Genomic DNA, 16,580 nt, shown 5'->3' with positions numbered 1-16,580 from the left:
CTTTTCCTTAATAGTCACATTGCTTTGATGTAAAAGGAACAATGAAAATTAGACAAATAGGCTTAAATTATTATCTAGATGGTAATTTATTTGTACTGTAGTTTGATAGGTAATTTGAAACAAAAAAACAAAATGTGAGACCCAAAATAAATGACAGCGCGTGGCAGTACACATTTCATACAGAACACAGAAGTCATACACATTTCACAAATTGTGAAAATTTAACCATCAAACAATTTATTGTCTTTTCATATAAAATGATGATGAGTTATTGACCTTTTGAAATAGATGAGATGAACACCAAAGAGATTGTGTAATGTAGACTTTCACTGTCCATCATAAGTCTGCTAACCTTTGCTTTATTTACTTGAGATATTAGAACAAGTTTATTTGGGGGTAGTTGCCTTGTTTTAACTATTTACTTTATTTTGCTTTGGATCTTCTATTTTTTTTTATGATAATCCACTTTTTTTTTTTTTCCTAACTGAATTACCTCTACAAAGAGCATTTCCTCCTCTCTGTTAATCTTCACATGTTGCAGTTGTCCATCAGCCATGTTTTTGATATTGATGCCAAAGACATCAGGATTTTGATGGCTATCTAGCTTGTACCTGATCTGTAAACTTCCTGCAGGGATAAATAGAGCAAACAGTATAGTACACTACATACACAACAGGCAGTGTAGATCGTATACAATGTCTCCTTCTTCACACATGCATTTGAAGAGGAAAACAAATGTTTGATTTATTTAAGAAATTAACTATCAGGAATTGACATAAGTGAGAAATGAAAGAAGGCAACATGAAAAGTAATAGCAATGTTGGAAGTAGGATGTAGTGACAAAGCCATAAACTGTCACAAAGATGAATAATGAGTTAAAATTTGTGCAGAAATTTTAGTGAGTACTTATATAGTTCAGCTGAGAAAGACTTGGTCTGGTAGCTCATGTCAATGTGACTTATCGAATAAAACTCAGTACCTTACAAGTACTGTTCTTGAATAATGTTTACACTGTCTGGACCTATAAACCTCTGACCATCTGACAATTCAGTAGGATGCAGCTAATTACTTCTAGCTCAGTTTCCATTTCTTGTTGTTAACTCCCAGTGTACTCTCTGCACACGTATAATCACACAGAGACTCTTTCACAGCAGAACACAGAGGCAGTGTGCTTTCCTTGTCAGAGATTCTGTCCCAGCTGTAGATGGACGACAGCTTTCTACTCATCCTTTGGAAAGCAAGGCCCAGGCCAGACCCAGGCCAGTCATGAGTAAAATGTGTTCCACCTCACATGATAGGGTGGATACTACCGTTATTCTACACCCAAATCTGTATCCGGAAAAGCACAGGAACTTCTTTGAGCACAGAACCACTGTGACTGCAAAGAGTCTTTGATAAACCCAAAGATTCAACTAGGTCTTTGGGTTTTTTTAATTAAAAAATAAAAACAATTTTAAAAAATTATCTAGACATAGATGAAAGAATGAAAAAGTAAGATCCAACCAACATTTAATGTTAATCTTAAATGGAAACATCAGTTGCGTTACATGTATTTTCACAGTCATATATGTGTATTTTCATAGGTATATATGTAGTTTATGAATTTACTTGAATGAAATGACCTCTGATTAATTTGGAAAATGGATAATGCACTTTTAAAAAGTAGTTTATTTCATTAGTTATCATGTGGATGGCAATTAATATATCATGTGAGTTGCAGACAGATCAGATACATTTTGAGTTTCATTTCAAAACTTAAAAAAAAAAAAAAGTGAAATATTTTACTGCATTTCTAAAGGCTTTTCAGAAATAAGTATTTTTGCCAACTTGACAAAAAAAAGCCAGTAGTAAAAGTTGAAATTACAGTAGGAGAAATGGTTTTCATGTGAAAAGCATTGCTTGGTGCAGCTGAAAAATAAATATACCATTTAAAGAAACAACAGGACAATGCTTAGTTTGTGACTCAGGTCTGGGAATCAGAGTGAATATGAGTTGGCAGCTATGATGTTCATTAGTGTTTCCAGACAGCCTATCTGAACACTCACCGTTTCTGGTAAGAATGACGGAGAGGTATTCCTTGTAGAAGGAGTTGACATAAAGCAGTAAGCTTGGTGTCCGTGTTGTTCGGAAGGCAAATGTAATTGCTTCGCTGTTCAGTGTCATGTCAGCATAGAAAGAAGAAGCATGAGAACTGGAATTTTTTGCTAAGGTGTAGTATTCTTGAAAATTGTATATCACAGAAGTGCCAGTCCCAAAATAGGCAGAGATCTCTGAAACAAAAAATAATTCAGTTTTTAAATATCATGCAAAACAAGACTAAAGCTCCTTTTTTTTTCCCTTTCTGCCCCAGAACAAAATAAAATGTATTCTTAACTATTGTCATAAAGCTGAAGAAGTCATATAAATGGAACTAGTATGTAGAACTATAGAGAAAAATAAGACCCAACCCGGTCTAGAGCAAACATCCAGTTAGCCATGTGTCTTAAATATCTGTTGTAGGAATAAGTGTTTCTTTTTGTCTAGTTTTAAACACGCTTTCTGCTTTTTTCCTGTTTATCCATGTCCTCAAGCCCAATATATCCGGTCTTGTATGTATAATGCTCCTACAGAGAAATGCGTGCAGCAGTTTGAATCCTAACTTATTGATTAAACTTGGCCACACCTGAAACACATATGTGGGACACTGGTCAGGTTACAGAAAGAAAAGGAGAATACAAACTAAGTTGTGCTCTTCTTATGGATGAATCACTCATAGAGGGCTTCTGTATCTCTGTGATATCTCACAGCTATTTTCTGCTAAATGTAACTGTCTTAGACTATCCTGTCACACACAGCCTCCACACTTTTTCTGGAAATTTCTGTAATCTGGCTCAGTATCTTTGACAGAAGGTGACTGAAAATTATTACTATAGGTCATCCCACACTTTTAGCAACAGAGCCGCTCTGCTCCTGCAGAATAATAAACATGGAGTGTGACCATTACTCTCTTCTGCTGTTTGCAGGGAAGGGGGAAAGTATCATTCCTCACTCAGTGGCTTTAGCTCCACAGCTATAGATATGGAAGGACTTCACATAAGTCTTATATTCTTGTGGTGGCTGGACAGATTTTGTGTTCACTAATTTAGAGGAACATGGAGTTATGGCATTTAAGCCACTGAGTATGTTGCAGAATGCATTTAATACATGGAGGAAGTAAGCCATTTTTAACAAATCAGAATTATATGCAAATACCAAAAATTCTTGATAAACTTCTATTCTTAAAATTCAAACTTGATGACTTGTGATCATCTACCAGTATGACACCATCACCAAAGAACTCCTTTAAAATGGCTGAAGACTTGGGCTCAGTCCTGTTTCTGATGATCTCACTTTCTTCTTACAGTAAAAAGAAGTTTAAGGTTCTTCTGATCTTGGTTTGTTTTTCAAATTTAGTCTTAGTCTTAGTTTTGAGATTAAGACTTGAAAGACAGAAATCCAAAAGTTTACTTATATAGATATAGTACCTAACTTTAGTATAGCATAAAAGAATCAAAGGAGTTGCATAACATTAAAGAAAAGATGCTGATCCTCTCAGGTAGTGTGGTTCTTGCTTTAAACAGTGTTGAATGTATCTCTGGAAGACAGTGTTTAGCAAAACATTCACTTACTGAACAAATTCAGTTGAATGATTCTCTACGTTAAGTAAAAGTTAAAATCTTGCAAGCATTTAAACATCTCTTTAAAAGGCTGTAAAGATCTTGTTCTGCACTGTATGGCCCTGTTTTCAATAATTGACAAAGCTAAGAGACATCCTTGCCTTTCTTACAGAATGGCCCAGCATAGGCAGAGAAAGTGCAGTCACAGGAGAATCCACTGTATTTCTCTCTACATTTTCCACCATTGTGACACAGGTTACCATAGCTGCTACAATGTCCAGGACAGCCTGGTTCAACTCCTGGCGTTATCTTTGCTCTCTCTTCCAGGTCAAGGGCCATTCCATTCAACTGTAACGAACGAATGCATCCCAAAAATCCTTTCTGCCTGGATGCTGTCCCACCTGAAATAAATTCATAGGAGCTTTTAAAAAATTAAAAGAATTGATGTGTAAAAACCTCTTTATGTTTTACAGCCCCTGAACAGACTATTATGAGTTTCCAAGATACAAGCGTATGCATGTGAAAATATTTATAAATATCTTTAAAAGCATATCTGATTTCTTTTTTGTCAAATAATTACAGTGAACCCTTAAAGCTTTTAATGGGAAACAAGGACTTTGCACAGTAAGATACCAAGCAACGACACATAATTCTGTTAATTCACAAAGAGTAACATCCAGAAATTAAGTGGTTTATTCTTTTTTTTATTTTATTTTTCAAAAAGAGAGAGGAGAGGAGAGGAGAGGAGAGGAGAGGAGAGGAGAGGAGAGGAGAGGAGAGGAGAGGAGAGGAGAGGAGAGGAGAGGAGAGGAGAAGAGAGGAGAGGAGAGGAGAGGAGAGGAGGGGAGAGGAGAGGAGGGGAAGAGGAAGTAGAAAGGGAAGAGGAAGGGGATGTGGATGTGGATGTGGATGGGGAAGGGGAAGGGGAAGGGGAAGAAGAAGGGGATGTGGATGGGGAAGGGGAAGGGGAAAGGGGAAAGGGGAAGGAGAGGGGAGGGGAGGGGAGAGGAGAGAGAAGAGGAGAGGAGAGGAGAGGAGGCAAGAGAAGAGAAGAGAAGAGAAGAGAAGAGAAGAGAAGAGAAGAGAAGAGAAGAGAAGAGAAGAGAAGAGAAAGGAAAAAAAATAAGAAAGAAAAAAAGGAAAAAAGAAAAAAGGCTATGGGAGAGTGATGAACTGTACAGTTTTACTCTTTTAATATCCTTTTGACTGATCAACTGATCTGTGTGTCTGTCCATCTCTCAGTCTCGTGGTATAAATCATGATAACACACAGTTGGTGTCCGGCCTGACATACTTTGTACCATATTGGAAGCTGTGTCCATTCTTGAGTAATAGGAAGGTTTATCCCCTTCACTACAGAGGAATATTGGTCAGGAGATACCTGACTACCAAGCATATGTGATAAAAATACAGGACAATCCTAAGGCTAACAACAATTGTTGCTTCCTTTGTTTTCACTGTTTATTTTTAACATACATAACAATACGATGATTTTATGTTATCCCTGCTAAAATGAGGATTTTGATGGCAGCTTTAGGCTTTAGTTGTTCTGGCTTCTTTGGAAAACCAGACTATATACAGCTAAGAAGAAAAGAAAGAGTGTTTTAGCCTGAAGAAATCATAGGCCTAGTATGTTACTGACTGACTGATGGGTGACTATGGAAGGTACTAGGTATACAAGATGACGTTTAAGTAAAGAATGCCTCTGTTAATGTCATTCTTAGGACACTGTAGGCTTCATTTTTCTCTAGATCCTTTCACTGGCTTGAGCAGACAAGCTTGAGCCTGTACCAGTGGAGTCAGTGGAAGCAGTCAAACAGTAAGTCTCATTAGTCCCTCCACTGAAGAAAAATATATTTAACTGAAGAGATGAAAATATCTTCTAAATAGTTGGGATTTATAACAAGCTGCATTATCCAAAAGACTGGTTTAATTAAAACGCTAAATAAACTAGACACCATACATATCCACATGACAGTATTGCAGTTGCAGAAACTGAGAATCCCAAAAAATCTTTCTGTAGTTATAGAAAACCCTCACAAATTATATTCAGGAAAGACATGACACAAATTATTCAAATTAATCACTGTCATTTGTCATGTCACACCTCAAAAACACTGTTTTGACTGAATAAAATTTTAAAAATGCCATTTTTATCAGTTCTGCTCCAAATTATTTCAAAATAATTGAAGAAACTCATAAGGGACTTCAAGGTACACACTATTATAGTGAATGTTATTTCATTTTACTCCCAGGATCTTGAAGAATTTTCAGAGAGCAAAAAACCCCACAACACCAGAAGCAAAACAACAGAATCACTCTTCTAATACAATTATTCGCCCAAACATTATCCAAAGAAAACAAGCTAGACAGCTTGCTTGTAGGTAAGTCAAAACAGTTTTTAAATTGTCAGGTCTATACAGGAGATGGATGTATATAAATTTGCTAGAATTTGTCAAATTGTTTGACAACCCCCCCACACTCTATTTGATGACCAATTCATTCATTAAAAAAATGCCTGCAAGTGCAGCTGTCAATACGTGTTAGTACAGTATTAGATTTTGGGGGGAGAAGCGTTAGAAGAACTAAAGATCAATTAATTGTCAAAATCATTAGAAAACAATTTAGACTTGATATTACCATAAACCCCTGTAGAATTAGACCATTTCTTAGTCTTACTTCACAGATCAGACCTTGCAAATTCAAACTGATCTAATTTCAACTGTTCATATAATAGCAGTTACATGGTAAGTTGTCGGAAGACAGCAATATAATTTATTATAGTATATTATACAGAAGTCTCCTAGTGCTTCCATTAATAGTTCTAGTCCATTACTGTGAATATAAACTAATTTTAAGACTTCTCCTAACTCCACTATAGCTAATATCTTGGATATCTTCTTTGTTATAGAATCCTCCTCCACGTTTTTAATCAAAATATAAAATTCTTCAATGTTTGCTGTAGTGTTCATCTTCTACCCTTGATGCCTTTTGAGGCACAAGTCAGAATTCTGATCCCAGCATACCAGGGTTCCCTCTCCATTTAGTATTTTCCTAAGGATTCACAGTTTCTGTAGCTACAGTTTCAGAACAGTATTCCCTTTAACTGCAATCCTCCCCAGCACACAGCCAATAAAACACATGTTCATTTAGTACAATGTGTCTCATAGCAGTTCTAGATAAAGATCTGTTTAAAAGTGGGGCAGACTTTATGTGCTCTTATACTGTATTCCATACATATACATCAGAAACTTATAAATTTGTAATATGGCAATATTACAGTAAGGACACTACCATGTACATAACACATAGCTCTACATAGATCTATGAAATAGCTAAATAAACTTAATTTTTTGTTATTCCTTTTCTGCTTTCCCAGCGTTTTATGTAAACACATTAATGTCATATTTGCTAAAGTACAAAGGCAGAAATATTCAGGTAAATGTCTTCCTTTGAAGCTTTCATGGTTTAGACAGAACCAACCATAGATCTGGATTTTTCCTGGTTGTGTGAAGTCAAAGAATAGTCCCTTTCTCTTGTTTCCATACTAAGTAAACACAGTCTGACTATTTCATTAAATGAAAAAAGTGTGCAAAGGGCAGAGGAGTAGATCACAGATTCATAGAATGGCAGAATGGTTTGGGTTGGAAGGGACCTTTAAAGATCATCTAGTCCAACCCTGCTGCCATGACCAGGGACATCTTTCATTAAATCAGGTTGTTCAAAGCCCTGTCCAACCTGACCTTACACACTTCCAATGATGGCGCATTCACAACTTTTCTGGGCAACCTGAGAAGTTGTGGATGAAGATAGACAACAAAATTTCCTTGAAATTACAGAAATAAGACATCTTCTTTCAGCAGATGACATCCTCTCAAAAAAATGGTGCAAAAGATCCTTTGGTTGTTCTGCAAACAAACTTCAAAAGAAGAAAACTTTGGTTGAAATCCTGTCCAGCGGTAACTATAGGCCAAGGTACTGAATTTGTAATCTCAAAATAGAGCTACATCTCCATGGATTTTTCACAAAGTCTCTCATACCATCATACAAACTATTTTCAAAAGACCCAGTTGCTATCTTTTTTTCTTCCCCCCCCCCTTTTTTTTTTTTCCTTCCTTTTCATAATTTCATGATGATAACTAGGAAAGATTCTGTTAAATGAGTGCCTACCTACAAAAAGCTGGCTGTTGAGCTGCAGGCGAATATGCCCATCAGGTGGAGCACCATGAGACCTTTGAGGAAGCTGATCTACTTGTAAGGATGCCTCTTTGATGTTTCGTTCAGCCTTCACGTAATGCCACTGGTTGTCATTTAAGGAAGTAAGTGATTGCACTGTAACTTCTCTAGGTCCATTTCCAACATCAAATGAAAAAATTACTTCAGATGGAGCTACAAAGAAGACAGTAATAAAGGACATTTAAATTATTTCATAGTTAAATGGACCACAAACTCATTAAGTGGCAGAACAAGTTACTTTAATGTCTAGCCTACTATTTAATGGGATAAGACTGACTGTTTTAGAGGAGAAGTTTATTTCAGGAGGCCTATCCCCAAAGTTCATTCTTCACACTCACTGACAGTGAGAACAATGATTTGTTGACAGCATGGAAATCAAACTGTTTGTGGACTCCTAGAGAGCACAGTAGTCAAGAAACAGTGAAATGTGCTAGCTTCATTATTTTTCAGTTTGGATAAAAAGCATCTCTTGTTTACATGCTAATTGATTACCATTGTTAACTATATTTAAATTATCACTACTATAATCCAATCAACATCTTCTACTCTCTATTTACTTTTGTTATTTATTCATACAATCTCTACAAATATCAGAGGGAAAATTTTGATGTAGTTTATAAGACTATGTATACGGTGAATTAAATTGAGTCATCCCCTAAACTTTCACATTATATGGTTTTATAGTTTGCTTAGAAAATCATAACTGAATCTTTGCAAGTCAAAATAATAAGATGAGGAATATGCTAGAAATTCAAGATCTGAAAATTATGAATATTCTCTCTGAAACTGTTTCTTTCACATATTCAAGGGCAATACATATGAAAATAAGTAATCCCTAAACAAGGGATTACTAGCATTTTGAATTATTAAGGATTTGATTAAAGGACTAGAGGTCTGAGAAGATTCCATGAACCCAAGAGAAAGGTTCCCATTTATGTCATTGGACTCTGAAAGAAAAGCAAAACAATTAGAAGTGGTCAAGGGAAATAAATCAGCTTCAAACATTTTCAAAGATGAATTTACTGAACTAAAAAAAAAAAAATTTTCAATGAAATATTTTAATTTTCTTTTCACTTTTTAAGGATACATTAGACTTTTTATGTAATTTAGATCCACTTTGGCCAACCTTTAGACTGAGTAATACCACATGCTTACAATCCCTTAAGCCCTGTATCTGGTTGTTATAAAGTATTTTTCTATAACAGTTGAACCTGAGAGAGAAAAATAAAATGACAAATACACAAAGCATTTGACTTTCCAAATAAAACAAGGCATAATGTGCAGTTATGCAGAATGTGTTTTGTAATAAATGATCTCTTCAGCTTAAAAATCAACAGTGTTTTATACAATAATAAGAAATAATTGATGTCTAAAACCAGTTCCTCAGTAAAATAAATTTTAGGATAAATCTGTTTCATTTGGACAAGGTTGAGAGCTCAGTCTCCTTTTACCGAGGGGTAAAAGAAAAAAAAAACCCAAACAACCACACAGTAAGAGAACAAAAGCAACAGAAACTCCATGTGATTGGGTAAAGAGAATTTCTGCTGAATGTTACCTTCTGTAGGGAGGTCTTTGTAATCCTCTGGATACTGTTGGAGTGAAGCATGAAAACATAAATTCTGCTTTGAACTCACTGAATGTGCCTATTAAACAGCATAGCAGAATGACAGATCTGATAATTAATATTACTGTTTAGATTTTAAAGGCAAGAAAACACATAATAAAGATTTTGAAATAACGACTGAAATAATGAATTATGTTAGTACCCCTAAAAAAGTAATTTAATCTTGAAAAAAGGGAACCAGAGAAGTTCCAGACATGAATGCTCAGATAGCAAGGATAACCACATGGTCATCTGCTGGAGTGTCTGAAGACTGACCAGAATATGTCAGAAAAAGTGAAAAATATAATTGGTTAACATTCTATAATAAATTAAATAATTATGCTAAACCAAACTATACTACAAATTTGGAAGAAATTTGGCATTTATAAGCACAGTGGTCAAACCACCTGTGGAAGGTATGCCACAGAATGTGGAGAGATGCTGACTGAGTTCTAAAATTTGTCCTCTTGTGACAAAGGACCAAGGCAAAGAGCACTTTGGTGATTTCTTTGGTAGCAGGGAAGGGTACTTCCAGGATTTATCTTGTGGTGCAAAAATACTTTGTGGGCCCTACCTACCTTGGTGTTACTCAAAAATTTTCCAAACATTACAGGGACTCTTGCGGCCCTAGTGCACTCATAGGCAGTGCACAGCTATAGATTGACAAAGTGGAGTGGAAGATGAAGTTGATGGTAGTCCTGAAGAGTGGTCAGTGGCTAGCCGTAGCTAAAATGACTAATAGAAGGCACAGTCATTGAGAACCATTCAGAGTACCAAGGCTGAGCACCACATGCAGAAGCAGAAAGTGATTACCAATTAATATGCTACAGAACACAAAACCCAAGCGCTTTCCATACATGAAACAACTGAATTCCACTCAGCTTAGACAAGAAGTTGTGAATTTGGGCAAAGGCCAACGACAGCTACATATTGGATTCTTCAGAACTATTTCCAAAGCAACTGCAGAAGACCCTCCAAATTAATACACCGTAGACTTCCCAACCCTACTTTAAATTTCTGTTTAACCCATTGCTTTTAAATAGGAAATAATCCTTCAGTGAGCACTCAGATGGTATAAAATAGTTATTCAGACTTTCAGCTAGAAGATGTAACCTGTGGTCATATTAGTATTTAATAGAGTACTATTCAGAGTTGAATCAGCCTTGTTGCTTTCAACCACTACTTCTGCAGAAAGATTACAGGAACTCAGACAAAAATTTAAAGACTTGAGTTTTTTATAGTTCTGTAAAAAAAAAAAAATTGGATCAAGTATCTTCTTCAAGATGTTTCACTTCCTCTGTGTTTTAAAATACAATTAGGATGCACACCTCTGTTTTTGAATAGTTTTCTAGCATATTATACACAGATGCACCACAATGTTTATAATTTCATAAAACCAAACAAACAGCACTAAACTTCGCATTTCCTGTTAAGGTTCTTGATTTGATGCTTTTGCTTTGGCAAAGTTAGACTTAAAGGTCTAAAGATCACTATGTCATAAATAAAATAATTAGGTATAAAGTTTGAGAACAATCAATAAAATGCAAGAAAAATCATTGTGTTCGCAAGTACGGAATGCCAAATGTTAGTAAAATAATGAGTTTTAAATCATTTCTAACACATCCTCATCTTAAACACTGACACCTGACATTTTCATTATTATTATTTATTATTACAGAAATAAAATAAAGACATTGATTTATGTGGAACTATTAATAAAATATCAAGTGTAGGTTGGTGTTTTACATTCACATCTATTATAAAAGAGTATATGATGATGAAATCTAAATGTTCCTACACAATAGTAAATGTTCAAGGTGATTAATGAGAGAGAGAGAGAGAAGTACTTGTGGTGGAAATGTATATTGTTCTTTTCTGACTGGTATTACCCTAGGTGCAAACACACAATTCTGACTCCTCTACAAAGAAACCTACCTATGACATACAGAAAGAATAGGACTGTCTATTCAACAAACTAGGAAGTTTCTGGAAGTGAAGAAATTTCTCTACATACTACAAAATAATGAGATAAACTTTGTTTTTTCAAATGCCGAAAATACAGACCAATTCAACCCTTTACTTTCTTTCATGCTTCACTAGTTAGAAGTCATATAAAAACCATAAGTATACAGTTGTTCAGATGCTTATGAATGAATGGGACAAGTGACATGAGTTTGACTGTAAATTATTATTCTGAAGAAAGAGTTAGGGTCTTCTGCTAACTGAATAAATTGAGTTCTCAGAAGCATTTCTTTAAGGTTTCTATGATTTAACTGTTCATTTTGAAAATGGAAAATCATTTATCACACAAGAATATCATCATTGCTTCAGATATTCTCCACTGAAGTGATGACCCAGTGTATTTGCTGTATTGCATGACACTGAGGTTATAATGCTGCTGTGTTTTCACCTGTTCACAGAACTTTAATAGCAGGCAGTTCATACTCTTGATAACCATGGCAAAAGCGGTGTTGAAAACAGGGTATCTTTCAAATACAGCACTACAATTTGAGATAACGCAAACCAAACTGGTTAAGCATTACATAATATTCTATAATTAAACTGCCTACAGAAGAACACAGTAGATGTTTTCCTGTTTGTTTCAATAACTGAAGACATTAACACTGGCAAAAAAACAAGCAAGCAGAACATTTTACTCTTTAATAAAGATACATTAAAGTTTCTATAGTAATACTTTGCATTATATGATATATATTTTATATATATATTTATTTGTACACTTCACTGGAAAATACTTGAGTGCGACAACACAATGGATTTGGAAAAAAATGAGCAACTATTTAATCCCAAGGTAAAAAGAGCTTAAAAAAGCTCTCAGAGGCACCTGTGAAGTATCAGACTTTTTAACTAATGTGCCATTTTGTATTGGGTTTGTGTGGCAAGGTTTTGGTAGTGGGGGGAGGGTATAGGGGTGGCTTCTGTGAGAAGCTGCTAGAAGCTTCCACCATGTCCAACACAACCAATGCCAGCCGGCTCCAAGACGGACCCGCTGCTGGCCAAGGCCGAGCCCATCAGCGACTGGTTGTGCCTCTGGGATAACAGATTTAAGAAGGGGGAAAAAAACCTGCTGGAAGGAACTGCAGCCGGAGAGAGGAGTGAGAAGATGTGAGAGAAACCACTCTGCAGACACCAAGGTCAGTGAAGAAGGAGGGGGAGGAAGTGCTCCAGGTGCCGGAGCAGAGATTCCCCTGCAGCCCAGGGAAGACCATGGTGAGGCAGGCTGTCCCTCTGCAGCCTAGGTAGGTCCACAGTGGAGCAGATATCCACCTGCAGCCCAGGGAGGACACCATGCCAGAGCAGCTGAATGCCTGAAGGAGGCTGTGACCCTCTGGGAAGCCCACGCTGGAACAGGTTCCTGGCAGGACCTTTGGACCCGTGGAGAGAGGAGCCCACTGAGCAGGTTTTCTGGCAGGACTTGTGACCCTACGGGGGACCTACGCTGGAGCAGTGTGCTCCTGAAGGACTGCACTCCATGGAAGGGACCCATGCTGGAGCAGTTCATGAAGAACTGCAGTCCATGGGAAGGGCTTACATTGGAGAAGTTTATGAAGGACTGTGTCCAGTGGGAGGGACCCCATCCTGGAGCAAGGGAAGAGCGTGAGGAGTCCTCCCCCTGAGGAGGAAGGATTGGCAGAAACAACGTATGATGAACTGACCCCAAACCCCATTCCTTCTCCCCCTGCGCCACTGTGGGAGAGGAGGTAGAGAGTCTGGGAGTGAAGCTGTGCCCGGAAAGGAGGGAGGGGTGGGGGGAAGTTGTTTTAAGATTTGGTTTTATTTCTCATTACTCTACTCTGGTTGATTGGCAATAAATTAATTTCCCCTAAGTTGAGTCTGTTTTGCCCATGACAGTAATTGGTGAGTGATCTCTCCCTGTCCTTATCTCAACACACAAGCCTTTTGTTATGTTTTCTCTCACCTGTCCAGCTGAGGAGGGGGGAAGTGACAGAGCAGTTTGGTGGGCACCTGACCTCCAGTCAGGGTCAACCTGCCACTCATTTCAAATGTAACCAAAAGTTTTTTGAAACGATACTTCATCCTTTTAAATTTTGTCCCCTTTAATAATGAACCATATAAGACTAATACATTAAGATAAGGCTTTCATCCTACGTTGGTCATCTTACTGAATTTAATGAGATTTCATCTTCTCTTGTGCAACAAAAATTTATTCATGTGTAAAAGTTCAAAGATTTGGGTACTTAAAAATAAAATAAATAAATAAATAAAATAATGATGAGAAAGTGTGACTAAGCTAGGATACTGTGCCACAGAAGGACTGAGTCACATGTGACTGAATGAATCTCCCAGCAGCCACATGTACTGCCTGGCCTTAAAATTTGGAGGAGAGAATTTGGTGACAGGGATGCAGCAAGCAAGGGAAGTAGGAACAGTCTGAGCAGTCAGGGGCTGAGTGCTGTGCTCTTAGATTAAGAACCCCCTGGGGCAGAAATTATCTTTGAATGGATATTTGTACAGTGTATTGGTTTTGCTGGCAAGGTTTTGGTAGCGGGGGGGGTTACAGGGGTGGCTTCTGTAAGAAGTTGCTGGAAGTTTCCCCTGTGTTCGAGAGAGAGCCAATACCAGCCGGCTCTAAGATGGACCTGCCGCCGGCCAAGGCCGAGCCAATCAGCGATAGCGGTAACGCCTCTGTGATAACATTTTTAAGAAGGAAAAAAGTTGGGACAGGCAGATTCGGCAGCCGGAGAGAGGAGTGAGAACATGTAAGAGAAACAACTCTGCGGACACCAAGGTCAGTGAAGAAGGAGGGGGAGGAGATGCTCCAGGCGCCGGAGCAGAGATTCCCCTGCGGCCCGTGGTGAAGACCATGGTGAGGCAGGCTGTCCCCCTGCAGTCCATGGAGGTCCACGGTGGAGCAGATCTCCACCTGTAGCCCGTGGAGGACCCCACGCCGGAGCAGGTGGGTTTCCCGAAGGAGGCTGTGACACCGTGGGAACCCTACGCTGGAGCAGGTTCCTGGCAGGACCTGCGGATCTGTGGAGAGAGGAGCCCACGGAGCAGGTTTTCTGGCAGGACTTGTGACCCTGTGGGGGACCCACGCTGGAGCAGTCTGTGCCTGAAGGACTGCACACCGTGGAAAGGACCCATGCTGGAGCAGTTCGTGAAGAACTGCAGCCCGTGGGAAGGGCCCACGTTGGAGAAGTTCGTGGAGGACTGTCTCCCGTGGGTGGGACCCCACGTTGGAGCAGGGAAGAGTGTGATGAGTCCTCCCCCTGAGGAGGATGAAGCGGCAGAAAACAACATGTGATGAACTGACCGTAAACCCCATCCCCGTTCCCCCTGTGCCGCTGGGGGGGGTTGGTAGAGAAGCCGGGAGTGAAGTTGTGCCCGGGAAGAAGGGAGGGGTGGAGGGAAGGTGTTCTGAGATTCGGTTTTATTTCTCATTACCCTACTCTGGTTGATTTGTAATAAAGTGAGTTAATTTCCCTAAGTTGAGTCTGTTTTGCCCGTGACGGTAAGTGATGAGTGATATCTCTCCTGTCCTTATCTCGACCCACAAGCTCTTTGTTATATTTTCTCTCCCCTGTCCAGCTGAGGAGGGGGAGTGATAGAACGGCTTTGGTGGGCACCTGGCAATCAGCCAGGGTCAACCCATCACAGTCTTTTTGGTGGAGATGCCGGGGAGTGTGAGGAATTCGAGATAAGGATAGTAACTGAGAGAGGTAACGGGCAAAACATGGACTGAACGCAGCTAGAGAGTTAAGAGCTGCATGATGAGTGGGGAATTTTATTGTTGTAATTGTGGTGAAGGGACGAGGGGTGGATTGTGTGTAAATTGCCCACCTTTTGTCGGTTTTGTGATGATATTCTGATTTCGGTGTGGGAATTCTTTTTGTTGATGTGAGTGAAGATTTTGTGTGATGAATGTAGATTTTAATGATAGTTCTTAAAAATGTGATTCACAGAGGCGAGGGGTGGAATGTATTGGTTTTGCTGGCAAGGTTTTGGTAGCGGGGGGGGGTTACAGGGGTGGCTTCTGTAAGAAGTTGCTGGAAGTTTCCCCTGTGTTCGAGAGAGAGCCAATACCAGCCGGCTCTAAGATGGACCTGCCGCCGGCCAAGGCCGAGCCAATCAGCGATAGCGGTAACGCCTCTGTGATAACATTTTTAAGAAGGAAAAAAGTTGGGACAGGCAGATTCGGCAGCCGGAGAGAGGAGTGAGAACATGTAAGAGAAACAACTCTGCGGACACCAAGGTCAGTGAAGAAGGAGGGGGAGGAGATGCTCCAGGCGCCGGAGCAGAGATTCCCCTGCGGCCCGTGGTGAAGACCATGGTGAGGCAGGCTGTCCCCCTGCAGTCCATGGAGGTCCACGGTGGAGCAGATCTCCACCTGTAGCCCGTGGAGGACCCCACGCCGGAGCAGGTGGGTTTCCCGAAGGAGGCTGTGACACCGTGGGAACCCTACGCTGGAGCAGGTTCCTGGCAGGACCTGCGGATCTGTGGAGAGAGGAGCCCACGGAGCAGGTTTTCTGGCAGGACTTGTGACCCTGTGGGGGACCCACGCTGGAGCAGTCTGTGCCTGAAGGACTGCACACCGTGGAAAGGACCCATGCTGGAGCAGTTCGTGAAGAACTGCAGCCCGTGGGAAGGGCCCACGTTGGAGAAGTTCGTGGAGGACTGTCTCCCGTGGGTGGGACCCCACGTTGGAGCAGGGAAGAGTGTGATGAGTCCTCCCCCTGAGGAGGATGAAGCGGCAGAAAACAACATGTGATGAACTGACCGTAAACCCCATCCCCGTTCCCCCTGTGCCGCTGGGGGGGTTGGTAGAGAAGCCGGGAGTGAAGTTGTGCCCGGGAAGAAGGGAGGGGTGGAGGGAAGGTGTTCTGAGATTCGGTTTTATTTCTCATTACCCTACTCTGGTTGATTTGTAATAAAGTGAGTTAATTTCCCTAAGTTGAGTCTGTTTTGCCCGTGACGGTAAGTGATGAGTGATATCTCTCCTGTCCTTATCTCGACCCACAAGCTCTTTGTTATATTTTCTCTCCCCTGTCCAGCTGAGGAGGGGGAGTGATAGAACGGCTTTGGTGGGCACCTGGCAATCAGCCAGGGTCAACCCATCACATACAG

At 39.7% G+C, this 16,580-nt stretch overlaps 1 protein-coding gene across 2 annotated transcripts in view; it reads right to left on the bottom strand.

The window, feature by feature from the left end:
* Window positions 1–16,580, bottom strand: part of LOC115337150 (contactin-associated protein-like 4) — a 255,543-nt gene that overhangs the window by 17,212 nt on the left and 221,751 nt on the right. For both annotated transcript variants that reach the window (XM_030005219.1, XM_030005220.1), the window contains exons 17-20: window positions 7,805–8,023; window positions 3,797–4,036; window positions 2,046–2,270; window positions 494–627 (exon numbers count right to left, since the gene is read on the bottom strand). In XM_030005219.1, the coding sequence (XP_029861079.1) occupies window positions 494–627; window positions 2,046–2,270; window positions 3,797–4,036; window positions 7,805–8,023 (818 nt within the window). The remainder of the gene's footprint in view (window positions 1–493; window positions 628–2,045; window positions 2,271–3,796; window positions 4,037–7,804; window positions 8,024–16,580) is intronic.

The sequence above is a fragment of the Aquila chrysaetos genome, chromosome Z (genome assembly GCF_900496995.4).
Source record: "Aquila chrysaetos chrysaetos chromosome Z, bAquChr1.4, whole genome shotgun sequence".
Lineage (NCBI taxonomy): Eukaryota > Metazoa > Chordata > Aves > Accipitriformes > Accipitridae > Aquila > Aquila chrysaetos.
The sequence above is the reverse complement of the archived record's forward strand: the minus strand, read 5'-3'. Positions and strand labels throughout refer to the sequence as shown.